The sequence below is a fragment of the Schistocerca americana genome, chromosome 8 (assembly GCF_021461395.2).
Source record: "Schistocerca americana isolate TAMUIC-IGC-003095 chromosome 8, iqSchAmer2.1, whole genome shotgun sequence".
NCBI lineage: Eukaryota > Metazoa > Arthropoda > Insecta > Orthoptera > Acrididae > Schistocerca > Schistocerca americana.
The window spans coordinates 424,696,469-424,713,637 of NC_060126.1; the positions used below are offsets into that span (position 1 = coordinate 424,696,469).

Consider the following 17,169-nt stretch of genomic DNA (forward strand, 5'->3'; position numbering starts at 1 on the left):
TCTAGACGTGTTGGCAAACGTGGCTCGTGTTCTGACACTCGGTGGGTGGTCGTCGGTTAAGTAGTGGGTTTTCTGTTCCTGAAAATGTATGAACATTCCTTTAAAACTGTCTAGAAGGAAACAAAGATGTATAAACAGAAAAGTTATAAGAAACTTGAGAAAATCTATAAGGACCAAAACTGACTGTTTCTAGCAGGCCGCAGTGGCCGAGCGGCTCTAGGAGCTTCAGTCTGGAGCCGCGCGACCGCGACGATCGCAGGTTCGAATCCTGCCTCGATCATGGATGTGTGTGATGTCCTTAGGTTAGTTACGGTTAAATAGTTCTAAGTTCTATGGGACTGATGACCTCAGATGTTAAGTCCCATAGTGTTCAGAGCCATTTTTGAACTAACTGTTTCTATCCACTTTAATCATTGTTTAACCATGATCAAATGGTTCAAATGGCTCTGAGCACCATGGGACTTAACATTTAATGTCATCAGTCCCCTAGAACTTAGAACTACTAAAATCTAACTAGCCTAAGGACATCACACACACCCATGCCCGAGGCACGATTCGAACCTGCGACCGTAGCGCTCACGCGATTCCAGACTGAGGCGCCTAGAACCGCTCGGCCTTAACCATGATCTGTTCACTTAAAAATGAACACCATTCTTCTTATTTTAATTTGCGCGAAAAGGTCATAAATTCCTTCTTAATCTCTGGATGACAGCCAAGGAAATTTTTCTGCGTGACAACGCTGCAACCGCATTCAGTCTTTATACGAATTCATAGTATAGTATTTCACCCATAATCAGCACGCGTATTTCTATTTATTTAAATTACCAGCAGCCAGTTGCCCACCTTCCCCAGCTTATCAAGAGTGTTGACCTGACATCACTCTCTGACAATAAACAGTAAAGCTGTGAGAGGAAATGCCCAACCCAATCTCTTTTCTCGTCCCTGCGTTTTTGTTTCTTGTAGGATGTCTTTCTCAGTATTGACAGTACTGGAACAGTTTGTCATGGTAAAGGGTAGATTATTGTGGCTGTTATCAGGTGTATTTCTGCTGTCTTGGATAGAATTAAGAGTTTTATCTGGTTTCTTTATGCCATTTTTGTACGGGCGCTATAAACCATATGACTAAAGCAATATGCTGAATATAACCTATTTCTGACTATCGCAAGTAATGCAATGATTATAGGTGTCTGAAACCGGTAGAGTGTTGCGGGGTGTTTCAACAAACTGATAGTAATTCACATTTTGAATATCAGTGTTCTGCCTCTGATGTAATCGTGGGAACTGTTAACGGGATTTTTCTGATTTTCTCATTTCTCTAAGAACATCATCTACATTACTTGCAAAGGAAAATTTCAGCAGATGTATCACTTTGCAATGTCCCTGAATATCAGCTTTTCAGGGAAATGCTCTTAGTTCAGTCTCAAGCTTTTATTTTTTTCAGTCATAGTATGTGCTTCAATCGTCAGTACCATTTCTTCTGTACGACGTTCATTCTTAAAACTAGTGAAGTATTTTATGTTGAACAATTTAGCGTGTTTACTGGAACAATATCCGTCTATTAAATCAACACATATACAGTCACGCACTTTTTTGGCGACTGCCATGAATGTCTTTTAAGGTTTCTAACAGGACTTCGACCTTTTATGTTATAATATAGCACTTCTCAAATTTATTACTTAGTCGCTAACCTTAAACACATAAATTTCTCGGGAATCGATCTGGCTGTAAATTACTTCAACATGAGACATAATGTGATGAAAACGCTCTCACAAAATCTTAAAATTAACATCCTTGAGGTACATTAGTTTCCTTAAGAAACATATTGGAATAGTACCAGATATAGTTCAGGAGATATGACGTCATAAATACTCACTTTGCGAAAAACTACAGCATCATGTACGGCATTTAAATTTATTACTTCGTTGCTACTAATTCTATTCCAAACACATTTCGCAGACAATAAACCCATTTGCCCCTCATAGTACCTACAAAACTGTATTATTGTACGACACAAGTTCAGGAGATATGGCGTCAAATACTGAGATGCGTGAAAAACTGCCGCATCACGCATGACGTTTTAATTTATTGTATTTTTACTACTAACTGTTCAAAACATATTTCGCACTCGGTACCCACATGTACAACTGGATGTACCTGCAGAATTATATCGTACTGCACATAGTTTACGAGATTCGACGTCATAAACATTGAGCTGCGTGTAAGTGAAACTGCAGTACGTAATTCCATGGAGGTACAGATGAAATATATGTACAGATATGTGTGAATTATGTTATACTTGACATACGCGTACACGGACAGAGGCATGGGTAAAAAGCTCATTCTTAACCGTTGAATGATTTCAACCAAATTAGGTACACATATTACTTACGATTTGCAACGAAATATTATTGGGATAAGGATCACCAGCCTCCTATTAGGGTGAGGGTAATAATGAGGAGAGAGAAGGTGGTAGGAGCAGATGTACAGAGAGGAGGAAGGAGGAGGTGGATAGATATAGGGGAGGAAGAGATGGATAGAGAAAGGAGGAGAGAGACATGGACAGTGACAGGAGAGAGGGGTAGATGGACTGAGAAAGGAAAGAGGAGGAGGTGGACTGAGATAGGAGGGATGAGGAGATGAACACAGAAAGAAAAATGAGGTGGTGGACAGGGAGAGGGGGAGGAGGAGATGGACTTATTGGGGGAAGAAGAGATAGGCAGAGATAGGGAGGACAAGGCGTTGAAATGAGAGAGAGGAAAGAAGAAACAGAGAGAAAGGGAAGAGAGAGAGACGGAAAGAAAGGGCGAGGGGGAGATGAACATACAAAGTAGAAAGGAGGAGACGGCAGGGAGAAGCGAAGGAGGAAACAGAAAGGGTAGAGGAAGGGAGGAAATGGAAAGGGTAGAGGGGGAGATGGACAAAGAGTGGGGAACGAGGAGATGGACAGTGGTCGAGGGAGGAAAGGGACTGAGTGAGGATAAGCAGATGAACATGGAGTGGAAAGGTGGAGATGAACTAATAGAAGATTCGAGTGGTAGTAAATACATACCCAGGGAAGTCTGTGTAGTCAGCCAGTATGTTATAGAAGTACTCTTATAAGGGAAATCAAGGAAGTAAGGATACATTATGATCGATGTTATTGGTAATTTCAAATGTCAATAGAGGGTACTGCACTTCCACACTGCCTGTACGAGAGGAGACACTGCTAAGATCCCTAATGATGGTTCTTGGCAAGTCCACATAGTGGATAAAATGGAAACAACAACAATTCGGCAGAACTGCCGGAAACACACCATTAGACTGCAGAGGCTCGAACAACTGCACTGATCACCTGTGAAGGGTGAGCTGGAGCAGCAGGTTGCGGACTGGTGTGACGAGACAGGCGGCTCTGAACGTCGGTCGTCCGCAGCGACACCTGTTTCGCGATCTGGGCGCCATATCTGGGAGGCGCAGCCGCGCCGCGCCGCACCGCGTCGCGCGGTGTAATCTGGGTAAGAGCCGGCCGGCGTCCTCATCCTGCGGTAATGCATTACCCAAGTTTGCGGCCCAAGTTTGAGTGCTGCCGGCTATTAGGGGGGCGGCGGCGGCGTCGCGTCTCGAGTCCGGCGCTCCGCCCTTAACCTGCTTACGGCCGCCTCGCAAATTAGTCCGGCCGAAAGGGCCGAAAATTTAATTGGATTTCGGCGCAGTGCGAGCGCGCCGTCGCTGCCGCTGCCAGAGGCGCTCCGAAATGTATCGGATCAAAGTAGGGCGCTCTTTCGTCGCTCCGGGAAAACCGTGTTAGGCGCGGGGGTTAGCGTTTCGCCTGGTTTGCAAGCCCGCAGAAATTTTCGTCCCGTTATCTGATCGAGACGATGTTAACTTTCTGTGAGGACTCTTCAGACTGATAAGATTCCGAAATAAGACAAACTAGGGTTGTGTGTGTGTGTATTTAGTTATTCTAGTCTTCCTCTCCCTCTCACTTATCTATCACCTCCTCTCCCTCCCTCTGTCCATATCTTCCCCTACCTTCTTTGCCCATCTCCACCTTCCACTTTCTCTTGACACCTCTCCCTCCCCCATCTCTGTCCACCCTTCTCCTTCCTCTCTTTCCCTCCATCTCGTTCTTCTCATTCTCTTTTTCCATCTCTCCTTCCGAAAGCTCTCTGTGCATCCCCTCTGGCCCCCTACCTCTTGTCCATCTCATCATTCTCCTCCTCTATCACCTCTTCCCCCTCTCAGCGTCCATCTCCTTCGTCCTCCCATTTTTCTGTCCATGTGTCCCCCCCTCACTTCCTCTTCATCTCATCCTTCTCCCCCTTCCTCCCCCTACCTATATCCAATACTCCTATCCTCTCTCCATCCATCTCTTCCTCCTGCTTTCTCTGTCCATTTTTCTCCTGACCCAACCTTCTGCCCATCCCCTTCTCCCCCCTCTCTCTCTGTCCATCCCTTCCTTCTCTCTATCAACATCTCCTGATTCCCCCTCTCTATCCATATCCTTCATACTCCTCTTTCTGCCCATCTTGCCCTCCATGCATCTGTCTGTCCACTCCTCCTTCCTTCTCTCCCTCTCCACACCCTTCTGTCACCTCTATCTCTCTATGTTCTTCTGCCCCCTCTCCCTCAGTCCCTCTCCATTACACAAACCCATCTTTCCATCTTCTCCTCCCCCCTTTTTCTCTCCATGTCATTCTCTCCTCTCTAACTATCCATCAACTTTCCCTACCTGTCTCTGCTGAGCCATGCACATCCACACATATTCTACTGGAAGATACTGCAATACTACCTGAACAAAATTCCCACTGTGCAGGGAGCCTAGATGTCAGGAGTACCACCCATTTTCTCTCCCAACTCAGACCCCTATCAGCAGGCCGCTGTGGCCTAACGGTTCTAGGCTCTTCAGTCTGGAACCGCACGACTGCCATGGTCGCAGATTCGAATCCTGCCTCGGGCATGGATGTGTGTGATGTCCTTAGGTTAGTTAGGTTTAAGTAGTTGTAAGTTCTAGAGGACTGATGACCTCAGATGTTAAGTGCCATAGTGCTCGGAGCCATTTGAACCATCAAACCCTCATCAGAGACTGTTCTTTCCTGATAATAACTAATACGTTCGCTAAGTTTGATGAAATCGATCCAGTGGTTTAGGAGGAGAGGTGGAATAGTGGCACATACCTTATCGTCCATTTATATACACACATGATTCAGCTGTCCCTACCCGCCGTGTTATAACTGGCTATCATAAACCGCTTGCTAGAATTTCATATTCTCTAGCTCGCTATGCGCTAACTATTACTGCTGCAGAAAAAATGAGAATTCTTTTGTAGGAAATTCATTGTAGCTAGATTTTGTGATACACGTTTTAGCTAGAGGCCACAGTTTTTGACTTGTTCAAGGAAAACGTGACCATCGAACGTACCTACATCCCCACACTCATCCTCACCAGTCAGGATTTCTAGCATATTTTTTTGTGGCACTGCCTCCTTAAGCTGTACAAAAATCTCTGACTTCACGAGCTGTTGCACATATTCAACCTTTGTTGGTCTCTTTTGACTGGGATATTACGACACCAGCACAGTCCGATATTTCGGTAACAGTAGTAACTCAAATGTGCCTCTGAGAATCACGAAAGAAAAACGAATTTTGTAAACGTTACAGTAAAACTAATTATGCTGACAATTCGATGCAAACTTAACCCTTGCAAGCACAGCAGTTTCATAGTAGTCAAAAGGCTTGATGAATACAACGATGCAATTGTTTATCTTATGCTGTTTACATTGACAAAATTGTTAAGTAAAATTTACACAAATGTCAACTTTAAAATTTGTAACTGCTCCACTAAATCAATGGCGCAAAAACGCCAGTCAATGAAGATCAAACAGGGTCGAAAGTGGGAAATAATTCGTGCAGCCGCAAATTTTTGTAGAGTCGTAAGAGTGAGAGCTATGCACAACATACTGGAAATCCTGACCGGTGGGGGTTGGGTGTAAGAGGTGGGGTGCGTTTCAAGGCCATTTTTTGCACGTTTTTCTCGAATAACTAGTACATTACTGCCTCTAGTAAATATATATGCCAGAAAATTTTTTGTGAAACTACATTTCCTAAAAAATGGCCCTGCTCAGTTTTTCCGTAAGAATAACAGCTTGCGCATAGCGAGAGAGAGAATATGAAAATTTCGCGCTTTGTTTATGAAGGCCAGACATAACCTTACAGTTTGCATGACACGACAGCGGTAGGAGCAGCTCGATCACGCTGTATCTGTATAGATTACAGTGCAGAGCAGCATCTAGAGAGCTGGTAACGACTGTAGTGCGTCTATATGGCGTACCTTGCTCTTCCATTGTTGGTGACTGAGAGCATGTTGTGGAAAATGGTGCAGCCAATTCGTGAGCGGGGCGATACTGTATGTAAAAGTAATAATTATTAACAGAAGAATAGCTGCTGCTAAGTGACGACCTTTATTAGGAAACAGTTTTTGTGTCTCATGTCACGGCTCATATGAAGAGATGGACTGGAAAACGTTCTAATTGCGAGCTCTGACATTTATCAGGGAACTGAAAAAAAACACTGTACACCTCTGTTCTAACATAATTGACTGGTATATAAATAAATAACGCTGCTCAGCCGGCCACGGTGGCCGAGCGGTTCTAGGCGCTTCAGTCCGGAACCGAGCGACTTCTACGGTCGCAGGTTCGAATGTTGTCTCGGTCATGGATGTGTACAATGTCCTTAGGTTAGTTAGGTTTAAGTAGTTCTAAGTTCTAGGGGACTTATGACCTCAGATGTTAAGTCCCATAGTGCTCAGAGCCATTTGAACCATTTTTTAACACCACTCATCACATCCGCCCAAAAAATAATGAGGCGAATTAGAAAACAAATAGTTTACGAATGAGGTTCTAAGTCTCATTCAAGGAAACTAAGTGCTAATAAGTTCAATTAAGCATGTCCGTACAAGTTGATTCTGGCAAAGAATAAAACAGCAACCAGCCACTGTGAATAATGCTATTTATTCACAGAAATAGAGCCGTTCACTGTTTCGAACAGTAAGGTTCCCCTTCAAATGCGTGTTCACGTCTGTATTACATTTCTTGTTGTTTGGATTAGTTATCAGGCAAAACACAACGAACAATTAATTTAAACAATAATAAACATGAATAGGCCCCTGAACATGGATCTGTCATTCCTAAACCGGTAATGGCGCTACTTGTGTAAGTAAAGAGCATTATTAAAAGTGGCTGGGTGCTGTATTCTTCCTTGCAGGAGTCAACGTGTATTTTAGAACAACGACTCAAAAATGTCAGTTTTAGACGAAACAGCAGGAAGAAACTTTTTGTAAGTACCGTTAATACATGTACATAAATTGAGTATTAGGTTTTAAACCATTACAACTGTAATAAAAAAAACTACTTCTCATTTGTTTTAAATTTTGGGACTCCGAAAGGAAGCACAACATGGCACAAAGACCATGAACCAACTACTGGCGCTTGTTTGAAAGACTTTCTCCATGGTTTTGCTCCTGGGTCACGTCTAGGGACACGCAACAGAATACAGAGAATACAACAGCACCGAAAACGTGTTTTGCGAAATAATGGTGCTTTGAACGTTCTTCCATCGTCACACTTCGTATAACATCTTGACTGGCAGAGCTGGAGAGGCTGTCCAGCAGCCTAATCGAATTTTTTCGTCTGCATACCATGGCCCCCTCCACGCAGTTGAGTGTGGCAGGCTGTAACGGGCATGTGTACGGTGTGGTTCAAATGGCTCTGAGCACTATGGGACTTCACTTCTGAGGTCATCAGTCCCCTAGAACTTGGACCTACTTAAACCTAACTAACCTAAGGACATCACACACATGCATGGCCGAGGCACGATTCGAACCTGCGACAGTAGCGGTTGCGCGATTCCAGACTGTAGCGCCTAGAACCGCTCGGCCACCATGGCCGGCTGTACGGTGTGGCGTTATGTTTATGTTTATGATGTTGGTAGAAAAATAATGATGGACCTGGTGCCGCTGCAAGTCTAATCCTTTGAAAAAGCACCAAGGGAGCTGTCCAGCTTAATGTCCTCATCCAGCAGGCAGATCATACGTGGATAATATGAAGGATGAAAGCGGCTGCCAGGCTGAACTACACATGGGAAGTAACCGAATGCGTCGATTCCAACCGGTGTCTGCGTGTTCATTATTTCCATACTCTGTGTTACCACAGATAATAAGTTACTACCCCCATCTGTACTGAAAATTCAAGACACGTGAGGTACCTACCTATCACTACACTGTCGCATCAAGACAGCATACTGAGATTCTGTAGCTGTGCATCTACCTTTGTTCCTGAGGTGATGCGGTAAGAAACTGGCTAATGAGTAGGCCAAAGCTCTCGACGCTACATAGTGATCGGTGAGGTTTAATTACCTCACGAACAACATAGCAGACAAGGCCACAAACTGCTAACAAAATACAAATGCACGCCTTTGTAGGCGTACAAGCAAGAACGTATCACAGTCCACGCTCGTAACAGGTAATCCTGGTACATTAAATAACAAAACTAAACCACCGACCGAACAGGCCTTGGAAGGACCAGCGGTACCGACCAGCCGCCGTGTCATCCTCTCAGCCCAGGGGCGTCACTGGATGCGGATACGGATTGGCATGTGGTCAGCACACAGCTCTCCGGCCGCTGTCAGTTATCGTCACCAGAGCCGCTGGTTCTCAGTCAAGTAGCTCCCCAGTTTGCCTCATGAGCGCTGAGTGCAGCCGGCTTGCCAACAGCGCTCGTCAGACCTGATGGTCACCCATACAAGTGCTAGCCCAGCCTGACAGCGGTTAACTTCGGTGATCTGACGGGAACCGGTGTCACCACTGCGGCAAGGCCGTTGACGGTACATTAAATACTTGCCAGAAATTACATTCACAAGCCAAGTTACACCTTGTATAGTCTGTTCTTCTCTGCATTGCACGCAAAGATATTTCTATGTGGCGCGCAAATCAGTTCTTAATCGTACAGCCCCTCTACACCCAACTTCACCTCCCAGACTCTCATACTGAGCTGACAAAAGTCGTAGTATAACGAATGCATGTATACATATGGCGGTAGTATCGTGTAGACCAGGGGTCTCCAAATATTTTAGTCCGCAGGCCACATTGACTCCTCCACGAAGTCATAAGGGCCAAGATCTACCTAGTGGGATTAAAGCACCCTAGCACTCCATGAACACCGTAATGTAAGGCTAAAGGAAAGATGAAATCGCAAAAATCTAAGGTTGTGGGAATAGCTAGCACTGAAACGAACTACGATTTTTATTTATTACATAATTTTGGTTGGTGGACGTACCTGACGAAATTCTGGCGTATTTCATTCTGGCCAATTTCACCGAGAAAAAAGTATGTCACTGCACATTCTTCACGAAAGCGTCCTGCAAAGTTAACGAAATCTCAAAATCATTGTTAGAAACACTATTACTGGAAGACGTAGAGGTAGAGAATGTCAACGCATTGTTATTTCAAGCGGCGCAACAATAAGTTTAGTTATGTGGTCTTGTAGCGAGTAGTAGAGCGAATATCGCGGTGTATTGGTCCCGATAGGCCTTGAAACTCAATTGTTGGCAGTATAGGTACCACCTCAGATATTTGGCGGGCAGGGTACCGGGGATGTCCGGCCAGCTAACGCGGGTCGGTTTGCCGGACCTCTCGGGCCGGTTTCGGCCCGCGGGCCGTAGTTTGGAGACCCCTGGTGTAGACAAAGTTTAAAAGGGCAGTGCATTGGCAGAGCTGTCATTTGCACTCAACTGATTAATCTGAAAAGGTTTCCAACGTGGTTGTCAGTGCTAACAGACTAGCAACACTGCGTGAAATAACCGCAGAAATCAATGTGGGGCGTAAGATAACGTGTCCGTCAGGACAGTGCGGCAAACATTGATGTTAATGGACTGTGGCAGCAGACAACTGAAGCGAGTGCCTTTGTCAACGTCACGACATCGCCTGCATCGCCTCCCCTGAGCTCCTAATGCTAGAAAACTGAATAACCCTGGCCAGGTCAGATGAGTCCCAGTTTCTAATGGTAAAAGCTGAGGGTAGGTTTCCACTTTGGTCTACACCTACAGACCACTTGTCAACAAGACGTTGGGCAGTCTGGTGTTGACTCCATAATGGTGTGCGCTGTATTTACGTGGAATGGACTGGGTCTTCTGGACTAAATGAAGCGATCATTGACTGGAAATGATTATTTTCGGCTACTTGGAGATCATTTGCAGCCATTCATGTACTACATCTTCCCAAACAATGATGGAATTTTAATGCACCACAGTGCACCAAGTCACAGGGTCACAACTATTCGAGACTGGTTTGTAGAACATTCTGGACAGTTCGAACTGATGACCTGGCCACCCATTGAACATTTATGGGACATAATAGAGTGGTCAGTTTATGCGCAAGTTCCTACACTGGCAACACATTCGCAAATATGGACGGCTGTAGAAGCAGTATGGTTCAGTATTTCTGCAGGGGACTTCCAACGACCTGTTGAGTACGTGCCACGTCGCGTTGGTGCACAACGCCGGGAAAAGAATGTCCGACTCTGTATTAGGGGGTATCCAATGACTTGTCTCCTCAGTGCATGTACAATACAGTTGGCAGCTTACTGAATATTAATGAATAATGAGTCCTCCTTTTGCTTTAATGAGCTTCTGGACATGCATTCGATCTGTATAGAGTAAATGTCCCGTAATTCGCCCTCATGGAACCTCACTTTTACTGCATATAATAACATGCATTCTATTGCTGAACAGTCCATTTTACCAAGACGCCTTTTCACAACAATGGTAATTGATTACCAGGCCACTAAAGCACATTAACGTTGTTTTCATCCATGAACGGCTTCACTGTTTCAGAATGTGACACGAGGATAGATCATATTGAAAATATTCCTGCACTATGTGCAAGGATCCGCAGAAATAGCACAAACCTGCGCCAAAGGATTCCAATGTATTTGGTTGAATTCGTCATGCCACCAACTGGAACTAGTGTCCCAGGGCCACTTGCAGTAAAGAATCCCCAAAACATTTGTTGGGAGGTTACTGCAGAGTCAGTTCAAGATGCACAGCTCTCACTGTCTCATGGGAGCTTCGCCTGACAATCCTTGCTCTGTAACGTAATAGTATGTGTCTCATCACTGAAAATTACACTTTACCGTACGCATTTATATACTTTGGGCCATGCCAATCGTTTTTTCTTCATGGCAGGTGGTACCGTCTGCTTGGCTTTTGTGCCTTCCGCCCACAATTTAGAACCATACGCCATACCGTTGAACAGTCAGTTTCAAACCCAACAACAAAGAAAACTTCCTGGTAGATTAAAACTGTGTGCCGCACCCCATCTGAGCTACCCAAGCACGACTCACGACCCGTCCCCACAGCTTCAATTCAGCCAGCACCTCGTCTTTATTGGGAACCAATAAAAATTCTCTGAAACTCCTAACTTGTCATATGAGGATGGATTCTATTGTATCTAATTAGGGTTAGTTTTTCGTTTTCGCCCACGTCTGCCTTTTCTCTTTGGAGAAAATGAGACAGTTCAGCTACATGCCCCATTAAGCCTTGAAACACAAGGTTTTCCCACACTAGCAATAGAGACAAAATCTCTTATAGTCATAGATGTGTTCCCATGAGAAGCAACTATTTTTTTCCCGCTTATTAGGTGACACGTCAGTATTAACACAAACACAGGCGTTTACCTGTCGAGAACAAGGAAATAACACACGTCGTTGCAACACTCAATTGAAATGGAAGGGACGTGCAATCGTTGCTCGTGGTCGAGGCTACAATAGCCTGCCAAGAGTCGAACAATAGTGCGAAAAAACTGGTTACAGCTAATCAACTTCAATTTCTTGTAAAATTTGAGCTTGTCCAAATTACTTTGCACATTACGGTAAGGGACACTCACGTAGACTCCAGTAATCGCGCACCAAACGTTCAAAATCCCCTGCTTCTATTTATAACGATCCTTACCCACTTTAGATATCTCAGTTCCGCTGTACTGCATTTTTATTACATTCAGCTTCCTGTGATTTGTAAAGGCAGCTTCATCAATTATGAGAATTATTTCAATAGAGTAAATATTGTCCTGATATTTCAAATCAGAGGCAAGCGACAGAACTCCATGCGTCTTCCACTGTGCCGCTCATGGAGTGGTAAATGACACGGATGGTGGCTGTTTGCGCTCAACATGAACTTGGCTGTCTTATTCTATAGGCAATCGTAATTTCTCCGGAGTTAACACGTGAGCTACGAACAGAAGCTGTCAGGACAGCTATTTCGTTCACTGCTCTCGTTACTCGTTTGCTCGTTACCCTCTGCAAAGTATTCCAGTGCCTTACCAACAACAAGTTTTTGCACATTCCGTGAACTGTCATTCCTCTTGGACACCGTCTGTCGGGATATAAAAATGTTCAAATGTGTGTGAAATCTTATGGGACTTAACTGCTAATGTCATCAGTCACTAAGCTTACACACTATTTAACCTAAATTATCCTAAGAACAAAAAAAAATGGTTCAAATGGCTCTGAGCACTATGGGACTTAACATCTCATGTCATCAGTCCCCTAGAACTTAGAACTACTTAAACCTAACTAACCTAAGGACATCACACACATCCATGCCCGAGGCAGGATTCGAACCTGCGACCGTAGCAGTCCCGCGGTTCCGGACTGTAGCGCCTAGAACCGCACGGCGACCACGGCCGGCTCCTATGGACAAACACAAAGATCCATGTCCGAGGGAGGACTCGAAACTCCGCCGGGACCAGCCGCACAGTCCTAGACCGCTCGGCTATGTCGGGATACCCTTCCACGCACAACACCACCTCTTTCTCTGCATTCTTTCTGCATTCTCCGTAATGAAGTAGCATAAACGGCAAATAAATGAACCGCAAAATAATTGTTACCTAGGTGGCTACTTTGGTAAAATGATGTGTATTTTTTTAGAATCAGCTGACAACCAGTCTTACGAAAATAGACGCCCTTTACACAGAGGAACGAGGAATTTTCGCTACAAAATTACCTGGTGAATGCCACAAGACCACCCAAAGTGTATAGTGAGGCCCCTATCCAGGTTCGCTCCTGAATTCAATAAATGAGGCATTAAATAATGGCTAATCTGTCCTATAACACAGACACATAAGCAGAATGAAACACTATCCTAACAAAATCCAAAACACCAACGAATAAAAAAGTCTGGTAAGTATTTAATAAAACAGAAAACACGAAGATTAAATAAGGCTGACAAGCACTGGCGAGATAATACACGGCACAAGTGGTTTACAGTTAGCTTCTAACTATATGTGCCCTCAACACTCTTCTATTAAAATACTAAACACAAATACATGAAAGAAGGTTGGCAAACACCGAATATACAACTCACACAAGTAGCGTATAGTTAGCCTTAACAGAAAGTGCGTTACATACTAATACAATAAAATAGGAAACATCAATTAATCAAAGGAAGTGCATGAGCACTGAATGGTAGTGCACCATACAAGTGTTTTACAGCTGATTTTACACAGTAATTGACACGCAGGACTGGGTCGTATGTTATACGCGCAGGCAAAGTTTACACTCGGCACGATGTTAGATGGGAGCGGCTGCACGTGGGAAATGCCTTTACGGTCGCTCCCAGCAGCCACTGCGCCCAGTGTCAACTTTGTTTGCGGACGCAACACACATATAACCAAGCATTGATATGTAGTAACATGGGGAGTACGTAACAAAAATCAGTTAATAATTCACATCGCCATAAGTCGAGAGAATGTGCCGAGAAAATCGGATAAGCACAGCACAGTAGAAAACTTTCCTCACAACAGAAAGTCAAAGGAACGAACACTAACACCAGCTACACCTGAAAGGAACCGGGATACTGTCGTACATTGGTGTAATTTTGCAGGTACTTTCAGTAATTTAAGTTGATACTGCGTTCGAAATGTCTTACTACTAGAGTTAGCTGACAAGAAGTAATAAGTTAAAAGGTAAAAGTTTACTGCATCAACAGGAAAATTTTTGTAAGCGATGATTTATTTTTTCCTTTCATCATTCTGAGGTGCGTGTGAGGGAGAGAAAGTTTCATAAAATCTTATGGTTGAAGTTGGTTGGAAGTCGGAAAGCGCTCTCATTGTCAAGTACTTGATGAATATTGTCGGGGCTTTTTGCTCGTAGTGAGCTCTGATGCCTCAGGACATTTAGACAGTTGGTTGGTAGGTTGGTTGATTTGGGGAAGGGGACCGAACAGTAAGCTCATAGATCCCTTCTGATCAGGGAGGGATGGGAAAGGAAGTCGACTGTGCACTTTCAAAGGAACCATCCCGGCATTTGCCTGAAGCGATTTAGGGAAATCACTAAAAACCTAAATCATGATTGCCAGACTCGGGTTTGAACCGTCGTCCTCCCGAGTGCGAGTCCAGTGCGCTAATCATTGCGCCACCTCCCTCGGTTATAGACAGTTAATGTCCTAGTATGTTAAACTTTTCTCTTAAAATATTATACCTCTTAATAATTTGATTGTGAGAGCATTTTAAATTTGTAAGTTCGGTCAGTAATTACATCAAATACTTAAATCTAATTTTTATTGCTCTTTTAAGCATTTAGATAGGTAGCTAGCAACCGAGACCACGAACCATGGACCACGAATCAGGAACCGGGTCAGTAAGTTAGCAACACATTTTACTAAGAAGTGCCTATTACTTGTCGTCTTACGCTTCATTTAATAAATGGCTCTGAGCACTACGGGACTTAACTGCTGTGGTCATCAGTCCCCTAGAACTTAGAACTACTTAAACCTAACTAAACAAAGGACATCACACACATCCATGCCCGAGGCAGGATTCGAACCTGCGTCCGTAGCGGTCGCGCGGTTCCAGACTGTAGCTTCATTTAATACTAATCAATCATAAAAAAATGAATACTTAGCTTCGTTGGCTCCAATTTGTGTCGTCGATGGTATCAGGTAGGGAATTAAATGCTGATCTGAAAAGCTACATGTGTCATTTTGTATCCATCTGTAGTACTGTTCTTGAGATGAAGTTAATTCTAAGTTGACACCTTGTTCGCCAATTTTCATTTCACAATATATCCATTAATGAACATTATTTAACGACAACCCTCTTCCACAACTATATGCTGATTAAACGAGCAGATCAAATGCGGCTGCTAACCAACGTACACGAAACCTACGTTCCTTCATGCGACACTACGCGCTGCTATAGCTCGTGCAAAACCTCCAGAGTATTGGGAAGACAGAGAGGCCGCAGTCGGCCATTTGGCCGTCGACAACCGACCTCCTGCGGACAAGACACTATCGATCGATACCTAGATCGATCGTCAGAAAGACATACATCATAGTCCACTACTAAATTCATCTTCGTAAAAACGCTTTCTCAATACGATCAAGATCCCGTCCAGTTGCAGGTAGCACTGGCCGTCATTAATATCGCTCAGAGGTTGGTATCCTGTGGCCAGTGCCTTTATTCTCCTCAAATTAGCAGAAGGTTAGAATATTGGGGAATCCTGTAACATGGACTAGGAAATTTCATCGTTTCATGTGAACGTAGGAAATATTCGTCAGACAGTATTTCCGAACGGTGGCGAAACCTGAAGCCACAGAGAAAAGCTTCATAGAATAAAGAACTCTGAATTAACTTTCTACGGAAGGCCACAGCCTGGAAAAAAGAATATCATATAAAATCATAAGTGAATAAAAGCCTTGCACACAAAACTTCATTTTTGGACCACTTAGTGAAACAGTTAGCTGATGGGAAAGTGAAAACAGATAGGCTTCTAATTGTCTGATGTTGAAATTCCCACCTTGTTACGATAATGAATGGAAACGGCGGTAGGTAAGTCGAGGCAAGAGTCCACAGTCTCAAATTAGATCTGTGATACCGTCCGTAGATTGCATGCGGTGTACGTATCCTCTGAAGTTCCAGCCGAAGCTGAACAGAGAGGCATAACAATGTGGTGATCCCATTGTGTACAAACCTCTCCACAAAGCCGCGAACCTTTTCGGTCGAGTCTCTAGCAAACAAGAGAGTCACTTAGGTACACGTTGTATAATATCTCCCATATTCTGCCCCTAATAGATTCACGGAATTACCTCGGAAACACTAAAACATCTATTCTGATATTTTCTTCGTTTTTATCAGCGCGAACTAATTTATCACTAAAGCGAATAACTAGGAATATAGTGGGGTAATTGAGATAATAGACATTGTTTCATAACAGCCAACGAAACAACTTACAGCTTAGAGTGAGTAATAATGAGAAGGGATAACTTTCTTCGTTCATTTCCCTTATTTGAGATATTGAAAGTATAGTAAAGAAAGGAGCATTTCATGAACGGTACGAATACCAGGTAACGCCATATGTGAACAGAGAACGGTACTTCGTAAGCATTCAACAATTCATTTCTAAAAGATCCGTTCAGTCAGAGTGCAGACTTGCCCGACGTCGTATAACACCGGCAACAAGAATCCCGAATGGATACGGGTGTTATGATATCTCCACCCAATCAAATCTGTAACCTCTGCATATTGCAAAGATCACCTTTTCGGTAAGCTCCGCTCCTTCCGTTTCGCCACTCATCAGACGAAACTCCACGAGGCAGTCGCCAACTTTGGAATCCCGCTATGTAATTACCCGCAAGTGTCACGAACCTTGTTCGACAGTCAAAATTCTGCTGCCGCATCGTGAGATCTTTCGAGAAACGGACATTCGGCAGTTTCTAGATGCAAAAACTCTAAGCCACAGCAATCGTGTCATTTGATTTGCTAAACTACAAATGCGCACCGATGAAGTAATGAAGTAATTACTCTTCAACTGGTTATTTGCAAACATAGCGTCACTTTTCAATGCCTGCTAATTCTTTATCTGTAGTGTAGACCATATAAAATGCTAACATAAGAGTACCACACAATTTTCGCTTACGAACATCCTAAGCATAAGACAGTTATTTTCACTTTCTATCCGTGACCTATCGGGAATTCTCTAAGTCAGGTATCTACAAATATAGGTGCATAGAATGTTCAATCGAGCATGTCGGTCAAACAGGGAGAGCTTTCGCTGTGAAGTCTAGCGAGCATCTACTTACAAAGAAAGGTCAGGTGAAAAAATTTTCCCCTTTAGCCCAGAACCTCAAATTTTCTGGCCATCGGCCC

General features: G+C 43.8%; 1 protein-coding gene across 1 annotated transcript in view; it reads right to left on the reverse strand.

Moving 5' to 3' along the window:
* The window catches only part of LOC124545895 (phospholipase A2-like), an 87,540-nt gene extending 70,840 nt beyond the window's left edge, over positions 1-16,700 (reverse strand). The window contains exon 1 of the mRNA XM_047124854.1: positions 16,652-16,700. Within this exon, the coding sequence (XP_046980810.1) occupies positions 16,652-16,700 (49 nt within the window). The remainder of the gene's footprint in view (positions 1-16,651) is intronic.
* Between the last annotated feature and the right edge of the window lie 469 nt (positions 16,701-17,169).